The sequence below is a fragment of the Calypte anna genome, chromosome Z (genome assembly GCF_003957555.1).
Source record: "Calypte anna isolate BGI_N300 chromosome Z, bCalAnn1_v1.p, whole genome shotgun sequence".
Lineage (NCBI taxonomy): Eukaryota > Metazoa > Chordata > Aves > Apodiformes > Trochilidae > Calypte > Calypte anna.
Window position 1 is genome coordinate 22,975,768 of NC_044274.1, and position 14,095 is coordinate 22,989,862.

The 14,095-nt window shown below is 37.3% G+C and overlaps 1 protein-coding gene across 1 annotated transcript in view; it reads left to right on the forward strand.

Moving 5' to 3' along the window:
- Positions 1 to 14,095, forward strand: part of MEGF10 (multiple EGF like domains 10) — a 95,306-nt gene that overhangs the window by 58,526 nt on the left and 22,685 nt on the right. The window contains exons 10-13 of the mRNA XM_030467215.1: positions 2,375 to 2,549; positions 3,411 to 3,531; positions 6,079 to 6,242; positions 9,366 to 9,468. Coding sequence (XP_030323075.1) covers positions 2,375 to 2,549; positions 3,411 to 3,531; positions 6,079 to 6,242; positions 9,366 to 9,468 — 563 coding nt within the window. The remainder of the gene's footprint in view (positions 1 to 2,374; positions 2,550 to 3,410; positions 3,532 to 6,078; positions 6,243 to 9,365; positions 9,469 to 14,095) is intronic.

Below are 14,095 nucleotides of genomic sequence, written 5' to 3' on the forward strand. Positions count from 1 at the left end.
GTGTGTTTTTAAAGTTACAGTTAGGGTAGCTGTTGTATTTTTAAAATGAGCTTGTATGTACATGTAGAAGATCTTTTCATGGAAATTTTGTATTGCATAGGATGCTACAGAATTTCGTTGGGTATTGTAATAGTAAAAAAGCCTATATAACCCACAGGAGAATCACTAAGTTCACCCAAGTCTTTCAAATATATAATATCAACTACCTATAATTATTTTTTGTTACTGTACACAGTAGGGTTGTATTTCAGGAGAGTGTGAACAAAGACCAGAAATAAAAGCAAATGTACTGGCAGTATCTCTCAACATCTTTATTTCCACATCTTAATATATAAACCTTACTGCCAATTAAGCTTACTGCATGAGAACCCATCAAAAAGCTTGTGAAGTGTTACAGTTTCCTACATCTAATTATAAATTACAGAATACTAATTTTGGTGTCAATCAATATCTGTGCAAGTATACCTTAGTTAACACTCACTGGGGGGCACAGAATGTCAGTGCCTCTGCTTCATACCCGATGCTTATTCATGTGTGTAGTCTTCCCTTCTCCTGAAAGGAAAAAAAACCACCAAAAAAATTCTGTCTTAAATTTGTGTCTTAAGATGACATTGTAACCATTTTTTTTCTTGTAAATATATTCTAATTAATTTCCTAATGACTATTCATTTGTGAACCAAAAAATCTTCCACATTCCATGCTGTGTATTTTTCCACTGATAAGATACATGAGAAATGTATTAAAAATATCACTAGATTTCTACACAAAATTAGGAATAGGGGAAAAATTATTATCTTGGTGCATCATGTGTTTATGTAATTTTGCATGTATTTTATATGAGATCCATTTCAACTTATTTTATGGCAAGTATACTTATAGCTGAACAAGTAACCAGGACCATTCACCATGAATGAACTACTTCTGCAGACCTTTCCTCCCACTTTATGTAAAACATCTTAATACTATTGAAGATATTTTACTACTTTCAAGACACCCAAAAATTTATGTGTCTGCAATAATATATAGAAAGCAGGATACTACGTAATGGCATTTCAGCTCTTATAATTCATACTTTCCTTGATCAGTAGTATGTTGTAAGTTGGTTGCATCTGGCAATAGGAAGCTCATTTGTGGTAAGAGTAGTCCTCAAAGTTCAAGATCAATTGAAAGTAGTACTGCATTCCCCTGTTATATTGCAGCTGTTTCAAGTAATATTGCTACATATGTTATAGCACCTAAAAGTCCAGGAGATATTTTTCCAAACTTCCAAATGGTCAGAAAACCAGTTTCAAAAACACACCCACACAAGGAGTCAGCAAATATTGCAAAATCCGTCTCTCGTCATGGGTCGTTTAATGTTTCTGGACGACGACACATGTTTTTTTTTTCCAGCACACTTAAAAGAACTTCACTTAAATCAGTGGTGGGCAAATATCTTTAAACAGTCTTCCCATTGTAAGTATATCAGATTTGGATATTAAGGCTTTCCTTTGGTGAGAGTTAAGCAAGTGCGTTGTCTGCCAGAGTGCTACAGAGTACCCCATTGTGTCCACTTTTCCAGCACATACATCTTTGCACAGCTGATGATGTCCATTTTTTTTGAGGCAACAGCTGTCTGACTGTCCCTTCAATGAAACTGCTGTTCCAGGTAGAGACAGCTGGTCTGCCACCAGGTATGGCTAACACAGAGGAGATAATCTCCCAAAAGCTACTGCTCTGATGGTATAGCTGGCTTCTGCCCCATGCAAATGATCTTGTACAGTTCCTGGATAGATGCCAGTTTTCCTCTTTTCAGCCAACAATGTAAAGAGTAGACTGTGCTGGCTACTTATTGGGTACTATATTATTATAGCTTGTCTATAATAGCTGGCTGCTTATTGGGTGCTATATTGTTTTATCAAAGCATCCTATTTCTCAGACAATAGGCTGCTGTGTTCGGCCAGTTTTATTAAAAATGATCCTCTTATATTTGAAGTGGGAACATAACAGTACATTTTAGGGAATTTAATGATATTATAACCTTAATATTTGTAACCATGAATATCTGTTTTATAGTAAAACCTGTGTTTCAGGTGGGTTTTTTTCCTACTAGCTATAGAAAAATTATAACCTTTCTTTTCTTTCCATGTCCTTCCAGAATGTTTGTATGTTGTATGAGTAATGATGTTGTGTTTCTTAACTTAGTTTTACATGCTTTGATGTATACATATGCAAACCCCTTTGCTTTATAGTTTGGGGAGTAAAACCACCTCTATGCATAGCATGCAAGACCCTTTATGCAACCTAGCTGTAATAGCTTTTTTTCCTCTGGGAAAAAAAATATCGCTATCACATATAGTCCTGAATTATTTATCCTTTCATTCCCTCCTGGCAGCTGTCACCCTATGTCTGGGGAGTGCTCCTGCAAGCCTGGCTGGTCTGGACTCTACTGCAATGAGACATGTTCCCCAGGATTCCATGGTGAGTCATGTCAGCAGATCTGCAGCTGCCAAAATGGTGCTGACTGCGATAGTGTGACTGGAAAATGCACCTGTGCCCCTGGATTTAAGGTAAGTAGGTCTCACTTTCACTGTCTGTTTCTGACTCCACTGTCTTTAGCTACGTGCCAAATTATTAAAAATGCCAGTGTCCTTTCTCCACCACAGTGAAAGAGAGGGAAGGAAATTTATATACCTTAGGGTGTGTTATACAACCCTGAAAAGGAAAAATTTCTGGTTTGTTCTCAGTACTAAAGTGAAGCCATTTTAAGAAAGAAAAGTTAATTGTTTTATAAGACAATGTTAAGAATGAATATATACCTCAGAATGCTGCTGAGGTATATATAGAGAAGAAAAATAGATTTCAGTAATTATATTGTTGTACTAACTTCTTGTGCTCCATCCAGAGAAACTCTAGGCAAAAGCATGTGTTTTTATAAATGAGGACAGATGATTCTGCAGCTTTTACACAGGTTTGCTGCACATGGGATGCTAATCTAACATAGAAAACATTTTTCAATATGGCTGTTCTTCTAGGAATAATAACTGTGAAAACCTAAATTTAAAATTAATGCATAAAAATGTTATATATCACATTATTATCCATTTACCACTTGTCTTCCAGTGTTTTATTTTCATGAAGAGCTTCTTTATTACTGAACTTAGTGTCTGTTGACCTTAACAAGTACTGTTAGCTATGTGACCTGAGCTCTCACAGTAGCTAATAGAAAACTAATGTGCACTATAGATTTAAAAAGCATGTAGACCTCACTCTCCCTTAAAATCAGGATGACTTAATGACAGCCTAGGACAGTCATGGGTTGTATGTTTTCTGGCTTTCATAGCACCTGAGCCAATCTAAGATCAATTCATTAGTTGTATTGTCTGAACCTCCTGAAATGGAAATTTAGACTATATTTGTTTATAATTCAGGGGGCTGCTTGTGGTACTCCTTGTCTTCCGGGGACATACGGAGTAAACTGTTCATCTGTGTGCAACTGCAAGAATGAAGCCATCTGTTCACCAGTAGATGGTTCTTGTGAATGCAAAGCAGGTAAGCATCTCCTCTGATTAAGTTTCTTTTGCCATAATCATAAAATGAAATTGAATTTTTAGAAGTAGAAAAGAATAAATAGAATAGACGTAGACCACCTTGAAGGCCTCATCACTAGATACTTTATGCTTCTGCTGTTCTGTGAGGGAGCAACTAGATGTATCTGTACCTCATATTCGTTTTCTCTCGAGACCCCTTCATGAAGGCCACCACTTTTCTCTTGTGACAGTGCTATGGTCTGCTGCAAGGACTAGTTTTGCTGTCTATCTGACCTTAGCCTTCCTAGTCAAAATAACCTAGCCCTGTGTCCCCTCAGCCTGGATGAGCACCACCTCTGGCTGCCACCTGCTCCCCTCTCAGCATCACAGAGGCACAGACTTCTTCCTGCCAGTCTGGCACAGATACTGATATCTGCTCGCAATTTTTGATATTCAAATACTCTTTTCTGCAGTGATTATCTGAAAAAACCTTGCCTAAATCCCTTCCCAGCTTGTGCCCTCTACTGTTCTCTGCTTCTGTGAGGAAGTTTCTGAGCCTCCCAGTATTCAAGCAACCAGAATCATGCTCCTTGACCTCTGTGCCTGGCCCTCTCCTCCCAGAAGTGATTCTGATGGCCAGTGTACCTGCACTGCAAACAGTATGTGCCTGCCCCAGCAGCACATTCCTTTGTCTGGAGCAAGAGTATTTCAAGATGTCCTCCAGTGGTGGTTCTGCGTAGATCTTTTTCCACATAAAGGCCTGTACATCCACATGGTGTTTCTGTTTAATTGAAAATATGCTCCTAAACTCCATTTAAAGATCTGCTTTTGTGATCCACCTGATCACTTTTTTTACTTCTGCTGTGAGGAAGGATTTAAAGTTCAGTGTCCCTCAGCTGTGATGCTGGATTGCTGAGAAAAGATGGACAAGCTGTTCAACACTCCCATGCAAATCCCGTGACATATTGAAGACCCCCTGTCTAAAGATGTTTTTCTGAAAATACATGAAGGTTGAGACTCAGGGAGAAGTGTCAAAAGTTATCTAGAGAAATAGCTACTGAATTTATCAGGGACCGGTAAAATTTAATCAGTCACGTAGCAAATATGGAGAATTTCCAGCTTCTACTCTTGCCAGAGTCACAGAGTAGATTCAACTCTGATAAATAGCTAAGTAGCTACTGCTAAATTGTATGGAGAAAAAAATATCACTTGAGCTGTGCATAGTACTGTGTTCTTGTTCATCATTCAGTTTTAGTCATCCTATGATGAAAAAGGAAATAAAAACTAAGTTAAACTAAATCCAGATATTTGTCATGTAAATTAAGGAAATTTAGGAATCCTGAAAAGAACATTGAGAGAGAGTGTTTCAATTTACTAGCTAGTGTATGACTTTTTGTTTTTTCCTCAAATGAACCCTAAAATCAAAGTTATCAATCCAGGGCACAATTTAGCTACTGCTAAATTGTATGGAGAAAAAAATATCACTTGAGCTGTGCATAGTACTGTGTTCTTGTTCATCATTCAGTTTTAGTCATCCTATGATGAAAAAGGAAATAAAAACTAAGTTAAACTAAATCCAGATATTTGTCATGTAAATTAAGGAAATTTAGGAATCCTGAAAAGAACATTGAGAGAGAGTGTTTCAATTTACTAGCTAGTGTATGACTTTTTGTTTTTTCCTCAAATGAACCCTAAAATCAAAGTTATCAATCCAGGGCACAAGGCAGCTTGATTTCAATACACGTGTTTTGCGCAGTCTATTGATTAGGCTCAGTGCAGAATTAATTTTCCCTTTGCTTACTGTAAACAAGGTACAAAATTAGAAGCTTGGCAGCTTGGCTTGAATCATTGCTGATGATAACATATGACTGGTTCATACCATTTCTCTTTTATCCAATAGATGATCACATTTAAAAATACCTATTTACATTTCTGTCTATCCACTGCACAGTCCACAAATTATTGCTGTCAGGCATAATCAGTACTGAATGCTGCATTTTAGAACCATTTTTCATTATATTAATTTTGCATTTGTAGAGAAGTACAGAAATCATCTGAAAGGTCTTCTATGTATCCTTGGAAAAATACGGCTTACACACTACTTTTTTGTTTTCTTCTTCTGTGTCCTTGAAATTTCTGGTAAAACCATATTGCAGAAATGTCTCTATTGAACAGTGGTGGAAGAACTATGAAAGCAGCAGCTTAAGCCTAGGGAAAAGATTCTCAATTTTTTTCTGGTTACGCCTTAAAACTTTGAGTGTGGTTTAGTTCTTCTCAGTGAAATTTCAAGGTGTCTCTGTTTTCATTTCAGATCTCCCATCAATTGCTTTTCTATCTTGGCACCCATCTGCAAATATATGCTGTGCACAGATGTTAAAAGGTGCCCTTGAGCACCTCTGTTCAAACCCGGACAAGCCCTCAGCTGGAACTGCTGATACTAGCCTGCAGTTAATACTACCCTGGTGTTGCACACGTCCAAGAGAGGCCACATGATAAATGGAGAGAAACCTGTCATGGGAGAGGAATGATGGAAGACCTGATTCATTTGTCACTTTCTTACTTTTGGCAGGTTGGCATGGTGTAGACTGCTCAATAAACTGTCCCAGCGGTACCTGGGGACTTGGATGTAACTTAACTTGCCAGTGTCTGAATGGAGGGGCTTGCAATGCTCTGGATGGAACCTGTACCTGTGCCCCAGGCTGGAGAGGAGAAAAATGTGAACTCCCTTGCCAGGTAGCTTAATAATTCCACTGACTTTTGAACTGTAGAATAACACTGAGCAGGCAGACACTCCCATCATTCTTTTGACCCTGTGATGGTAAGTCCCTAAGGAGCACTGCACGTGGTAGCCCATGTACAGCTTGGTTCAAGATCAGGGACATTCACCAACAGTTCTTCTGTAAGAACTCTGCTGTATAGCACCCCAAAGCATGCAGAAATTACTACACAAAATGAAGATGTGGAGGTGGACACTTTTTCTACTTTTGCAGTGTAAAGTTGGACCTCAGACATTTCACTGGCTCCTTTAAATATGTTGGAAAACACAGAACCAAAATTTTCACTGTATCAGCATGAAATGCTATCCAAACTGCATCTGTTAAACTATTTTAAGTAAAAATGGTGAGGGAAAAAATGTACAGAAAAAAAAAAAGCCACATCAAAAGACATAATTTATATTACGTTTGATTATATCTGTGGTACAGTATAAATGATCTTGCTTGGACTTCTCAAGTCTGAGAAGGCACTTACTACCCAGCCCAATGACACATCTTTGCCTTCCTGTTTGGGCTCCAACTGCCATTATGTCCAGGGCTTTGAAAACTGAACATTAAAAAACTGAACATTAGGAATATAACTTGAAAAATCAGAAAGAATTGTGTTGACAAAGGCATGCTCCTCATCTGTTCTGTTCCACCTTGTAATCTATAGTTTGGGGAAGCCCTAAAAGGTATAATTTTCAAATTGGTAAATTTTAAATGGTAAAAATGGTAAAATCCCAAAGTGATTTAGTTTGTCATGTAACTGTTCCTTTAAGCTGGATTTCATATACATAATGTGAAATATTTCTGAAAAATGGGGTTTCCCATCTCTTTCAGTTATGGACTTCAATCTTCTAGGAACCACTTAACAAACTTCACTTTTTAAATAGTCTTCTCTTTGCTCTCCTTGTCAATCTCCATGGAGAGACTCCATTCTCTTTTGGAATACTGTCTGCATCGTAGGTTGTTGGCTTAGTAAAATTATAAAGGAGGCACCTGAACTGAACATAAACCTTGTAAATTCCCTCCCATATCACATTCAAGCTTGTGTCACTTTGGACTAACTCTTCTGAACTGTAATACAGTAGGAGTAGCTGAACTACAGCATAAAGCTGGAAATCACATTTATTTTGAATGAAAATTTGTTCTGTTGAACTGCCCTCAGACTACTCAGAAGTTATTTTTTGGATTTTTTTCTGGCTTTAAGTTGAGATACAGCATACACCGATACAGTAAGTAAAGTGGCAAACAAATTCTAGAATATTCTGCAAAAATAATATTAGAGTCCCATATGTGCACATTTATGCAGTTTTTCCAATGATGACTCTTCATTAGAAGACTTCAATTTTTCTTTTTTTCTAAAGCAGCTTTGTTTATCACTTAGTGTTTGATTCTGAAGGATGATGAGATCTCCCAAGCTCCATTAGCTCTTCCAAAGCTGACTTATAAAAAAAGATAGGTATTGGTTCATGGCATGTCTTTTGCTGTTCCGAATTTAGCAAAATAATGCTTAAAATAATTTCTTTATCAGATAATCTAGCATGCCTGCGTTCAATGTCTTGCTTTCTTTGTCTGTGTCAAATGATGTCCATGATCATTTATATTCTTCAAATTTCTACTCTGCCTATTCAGAAATTCCTATTTCTATTCAGCAGGATAAACAGAAAATTAAATCAAATCAAATGTGTCCAGTGTTGTCTGATTTTTTTTTCCCTTTTTTGAGCAGAGAGTTTATTAAATCAGTGAACTTTGATTTGTTTCAGTAACTACAGAGAATTAATACCAATGCCCAGACTGTTACTCAAGGTGTGACTGAAGTTTGGACCTCAGTCCAAACACATAACAAACTAAAACTACCACTTTTCAAGAACATATTTGAAGATTTGCTTTCTAAATCTGATCATATGCAAAGAAAATGCCTAATCTTTCATTTTGTCTATATAAAAATATATAATTGTGGTGAGAAAAAGTTACTTGTTATACTCAAGTAATGTAAGAATTAGTTGTATGTGAGACTTGAAAGACTGGGAACTGAATAGCTAAATCCTGTGGAAATCAGTAGAAATAGAGACATAAACATCATAGAAGAGCAGATTTTTGTATAGGTCGCATTCTGATTTTTAGTGTGACTGAGCCCAATTTTTAGCCTTGAATTTAAAATATTTCGTTTTAAGCCTGACACTTTTTCCTTTTTTGTTTGTTGTGGGCAAGACCAGAAATATTACTGTAATCTATCCTGACTTTTTTTTCCATGTTTTTGTGATTTGGTTTTGTCACTTTTCCTTTAAGGTCCACTTACTGATGTACTTTGCAATTACAGCAAAATGTATAGGCCACCTTCTGTGGGAGAAACTGAAAAGGCAGATTCATATGTTTAGATGTACTTTCATAAAAATCAGCTGTGCTTTTTTAGAACAGCTGAATACACCAAGAGGGGTATTCTCTTGCTGGTAAGAAACGTGTCGTGTAGCCAAAAAATGAATTTATTTTATGTAATGTCTCACAGCCAAAGAGTTTTTCTTTGCAACATTGTGCATACTCTAGTAATAAAAAATTCTATGAAGAATTCTTAATCAAAGGTATGTGATACTGTTTGCATTATTTATGCAATAAACTTCACACTAAAGATATATTTTAGTATGATATTTTTTTTACTCTTTTTTAAAAAATGTGGCTTTATGCGGCATCTTTGTTGACCAGTGCATAGAGAGCTCAAGCTCTGAGGCAGAAAGGAGACTGAATCACGTTCCCATCAAGGGAGCCTCAGGTTCTGGAGCAGAAACTCAGCTCTAAGGGAAATTAAAGGCACAGTACAAAAAAGCTTTCCTTGCAGCCTCTTGGAGTGTAAGTTACTGTGTTCTGTATCACTGTTGCTAGGCCTGTAAGTCTCAAGAGAACATAATTAATTCTTGCCCTCTTAAATGAAAGAGTGAAAATGTAGGACACTGAAATGTTCCAAAATCCAGAAGTGTTTTATATTAAAAAAGAAGATTACAGATTCAGGAAAGATCTGTGGCTTCTTTTTGAGGCAGAGTGACCAGAATTTTTTCTCCAGTAACTCCGTGTTATCATTCTTTGTTTTTCTTTTTTGCCATAGGACGGCACATATGGTCTGGACTGTGCTGAACGCTGTGACTGCAGTCATGCAGATGGTTGTCATCCAGCCACGGGTTACTGTCGCTGCCTACCAGGATGGTCAGGTACAAAAGAGATGGTCATGAAGGACACTGGGGGTTTCCACTGTGGTGGGACTTGATCTTGCCTTTTGATTTTGTGGGCAGAGGAGGAGTATGTGGAGATGGAAGAAGAAAAGTGCCAGTTCTGTGGCGGCTGTGAAAATGGAAAATATGCTGAGTGCAAAAAACTTGGAGGAGAAGGGGAAATCTTGAAACTTGGGCACCTCTGCAGTATGATTCTGCATGAAAGTGCTGAAAAGCTCTAAATACTCGAGATTGCGCTGGCAGCCTGATATGTAAAACATCATATCCAAGAATTCTGAAAGCCTTGCTTAGGCAACCAAAAGGAGGGCAAACTGCAGGACCTGTGCTGCCATTTCAGTATCTTGAAATTTTGAAAAAAAAACCCAAGTTTCTCTGAACATATTTTGTTCTGTATGAAAATTGTTGCATTTTTTTTTCTCCATTTCTCCAGCTTTTTTCTTGTGGGTTTAAGAACTATATTATTTACTTATTCATCAAAATTTGTGTTTTACACTATTGTTGCATTCTTTTGTTAGTGGAAAGCAAGATTCTTTAATAACATGATGAAGAAGAAGATCTGTGCACAAAAGCAAGCTGTCATGAAATGTTCCCTTTATTAGGGGTATTTTTAGTTCTTACTCAGATTTCTAAGCTCAAAGTTGTGGGAAAACTCTTCAAACTTCATTAAGGATTAATTGAGTAAATTTACCACTCTTAGACTGTTCTGGACTTCATGTCTCACTATAATAATGTAGTGTTTCAAGGGACAGATTTCATGTTACCTGGGTGATTATTGATTTCTTCCGTGTAATAATGAGAATTCGGCATGAAAAACACACCTTAAATGAGCAAAGCATGTTTTTGCTGTGGGATGTATTCCTCAGATAAAATCTTTACTGAATTTTTTCCCCCCAACTTTGATATTTATATGCTTGGTGTTTTTTTTCAACTCTGTAGATGGATCACAGGTGTTCTGTTTAAAGTACATAGTGCACTGTGTCTTAAGTTCAGGCTGATTAAGGTCCTGCCAAGTTCTTTGAGAAGGTCTGTCTCACTGCTGGGTCTTCCCATTGTTTCCCCTTTCACCATGAAATAGAAAGTGTTGGAGAGCCAGCACTTAACTTACTGAGACAAAAGTTTGTTGTTTTTACTCTTTCCACAAGATGCAGTGTGACTCACCATTAGCCACCCAGATGCCTGTGGGTAATGGCTACCACAAGATTGCAGAAATAATAAAAGCTTTTTGAGTAAACTGTAAAAAATACTGCTAATGTTATGCCATCCATTACTATTTTCTGAGACACTGCTTTGTGTTAATTTTGTTACGTTAGTGGCTTTTGATAAGTGTTCTTACTTTCAGGTAGTTTCAGGTAATATTGTGTATTTGGATATACTTTATCAAGCTTATATTTGGATCTGCTCAAAATATGATTTCTTGAATGAATAGAAATAGAAATAGGAAGAATACCCACATTAAAGACATGTAAATGGCTGCAGACCTTGAGCAACTGTGGTGTAGACAGCTTGAGCTGTTCACAAGTTACAGATGTACTGCTCAAAATACATCTTAGGTGTTTCCTGAAACTGAGACAAATCATCAGAGACCACAAGTTTATTAATGAACAAAGTCGGTAGGCCATACTAAAAATCCAGCAGCTTCTTGTGACAAGTTACAGAAATTATGCAGCCAGTGTGACACAAGGACACATTACAGTGTGACAGGCATTGGAATGGGCTGCCCAGGGAAGTAGTGAATTCTCCGTCCCTGGAGATTTTTAAAAAGAGACTGGATGTGGCACTCAGTGCCATAGTCTGGTAACTGCAACGGTAGTGGATCAAGGGTTGGACTTGATAATCTCTGAGGTCCCTTCCAACCCAGTTGATTCTATGATTCTATGATTCTATGATAAATAACCAGGGATTTGTCAAAGGCTTCAAGCACAGCACACACCTGGACTATGCTTGAACTCAGGTATTGAAAAGGAGACAATATTTCTGCCTTTGGCGATTTTTTTTTTTCACCTTTTGAACGGAAAAAGATTTCATTGGAAAGAGACTCCGTGCATGATTATGGAGTAAATTGAGTATCTGTCCCCAGATGATGTCATGACAGCAGGGTGTGTAAAGGGCTAGTTTCAACATGCTGGTGATATCTAGACACAATATGATATAAATGGCATAGTTTGCTTTATACTCAGTGTCTATTAGAATCCTCCTCCCACACTTCACATGTCAGAATAATATGCATGAGGAATCTGGTCTTTGTGTAGATACTTATATTTAGAATAATTTAAAAAAGGAGAGAGTTTAGGAAGAGGTTCACAAGTAGCTGTGCTGCAGCATTACATTGCAGTCCTACATAGATTGTAGGATTAAGAAGAGAGGTTGTATCCATATTTGTATCCATAATCAGTTGAGAAGCAGACGGAGGATTTGTGGGAAAAAAGGAAGACACTAATATGCAAAAATTATTTTTGCTTAGATTTTTTTCTGCTAGAATTGTTATGGTAACAAGCAGACTTACTAGTTTTGGTGGCTATTGGTAGTATTTTGGTGGTATTACCTACCTAAAAGAACAAGGAGAGGTAGAGACTGATCTGGGTCAGTGTAATGCTTATCTAAATCAAATAAAGGATTAAGTTGTATAAAAATCACTGGGAGAGTAGTGTTAAAAATAAATATCTTTGAAGAAGCTTAATAATATGAACTTGTGAAGCCCAGTGTTTTGATGCCACCGAAGTATATATAGTGTCCAAAAAGAAATTTCAAACATGACATTTTTCTCAACCCTGTGAATAGAACAGTTGTCTACACTTTCCCCAGGGAATTTCATCAGAGGAAATAGCTTATATAATTTTGCAGAAATAAACAAAGGGTGGAAGAATGAAGGGTGTTTTTTTCCCTTTCTGAATGACATAGTTGTACCATAATGCTGGGGAGAAGGAAACACCTTGCATGGGGTGAGAGAGTCACTGGTTTGGTAGGATGCATGCTCCCTCCAGTAGTGAGGGGGCTCTGAACTACTGAAGTGGGCACAAGAGCTATTGCCATGTACCAAAAAGTGTCCTACCTAACATATTTCTTTAGTCTCAAGTTATAGATGCAGCCTAGGCTATATGGCTTAGGGTTTTTAAGTAGTTTTTTCCTTTTGTTTTTTAACATGCTTAATGTATTAGCTTTTTCTTCTTAAGGTCTTAGTTATGAGTGAAGCATAAGTTCATTTAATGATGATTGCATTGTCAGGAGCTGTTAACAAGATCAAGAAATTATTAAAATTAGTTTTAAATTAGGGTTTGTGTTTTTCAGTTAAATTCTTCCTATTAGAAATCTTACGTTCTCTGTGGTTTACACCATGTACTCCCTATGCAGCAACTTAATTCTGCTCAGAAAAGCAAGAGTTAAGAGTGATGTTTTTTTTCTGACAGTCTTTCCATTCCATCACCTTCCAGGAGCCACATGACAAAATGGCACAAACAAGAAACACCTGCCCACACAGGGGATGATGTCTGCCCAAATGCTCTCATCCCTTAACATTTCCTCTGTGTCTTACAAATAACTTCTGTTGTTGCTGCTGTTGCTGTTGTTTTTGTTGTTGTTATTGTTGTTATTGTTGTTGTTATTATTATTTAATATTTGGAGGGAGTGCAATAGCTAGACAGTAAAAAGTCTAAGAACCATTAAAACAAAGTAGAAGACCCAGAAAATGTACTGTGCCAATAGGCAATTATATTTCACTCTTCTAATAATTTCAACCAAACACTAATTTCCATTAAAGAGCCACTTCTAGCACTTTTCTCACTGACCACAATCCAGCAAGCACCACAGTAACTGTTAATTTCATCCCTTAATCTTATCTGTTCTGCAAGCAGCTGTCGGAATGCAGTTTTTCCAAATTGCCTAAAAGAGCAGAGAATTCATATTTTTTGCAAACTGAGATTTCACATTGAAGTATTGCAAAAAGGACATAGGATTTTCTCCTGTTTGTTTATTAGTGTGTTACATTAGTGTGGGTCTTACTCATAACACATTACCATTGTGCTTTCTTGGGTGTTTGTTTATTAGTGTGTTTGTTAGTGTGTTACATTAGTGTGGGTCTTACTCATAACACATTACCATTGTGCTTTCTTGGGTGCAGTTCTCCTGGACCTCTCTGTTTATGGAGAAATGTCGTGTCATGCTGATATACCATTTGGTATATTAAAAATCAATTTGAAGATTATGCAATGCCAGGGATTATGAAATACCACTAGTCTGCAATCTGTACCAAAACAATAGCATTGCTTTATGGAAAAGACAGATGCAGTCATTCCAGCCTATATTTTACCAGTGTGCATAATGTTCATGTATATGCAACAGCAAATAGGGTGTTGGTGACTTTTTGCTGTGCTGGACACCTGTTGATGCTAGTCAGATTGCCCATTACCAGACGTGCTGCGTTTCTGAAGAAGTACAGTGTCTTTTCATGTGCTCCTGACATTATTTCTGAGGCACGTTTGTTGCTGGATTTTAATAGGGAGGGACTGTCATCTGACAGCCACTCCACTGATGCAAATAATGAGGTCGCCTAGCAAGTATGTACTAGAACTCACCCTGTTCTTTAGCTTGTGTGTGGGGTTTTTTCCCTGCA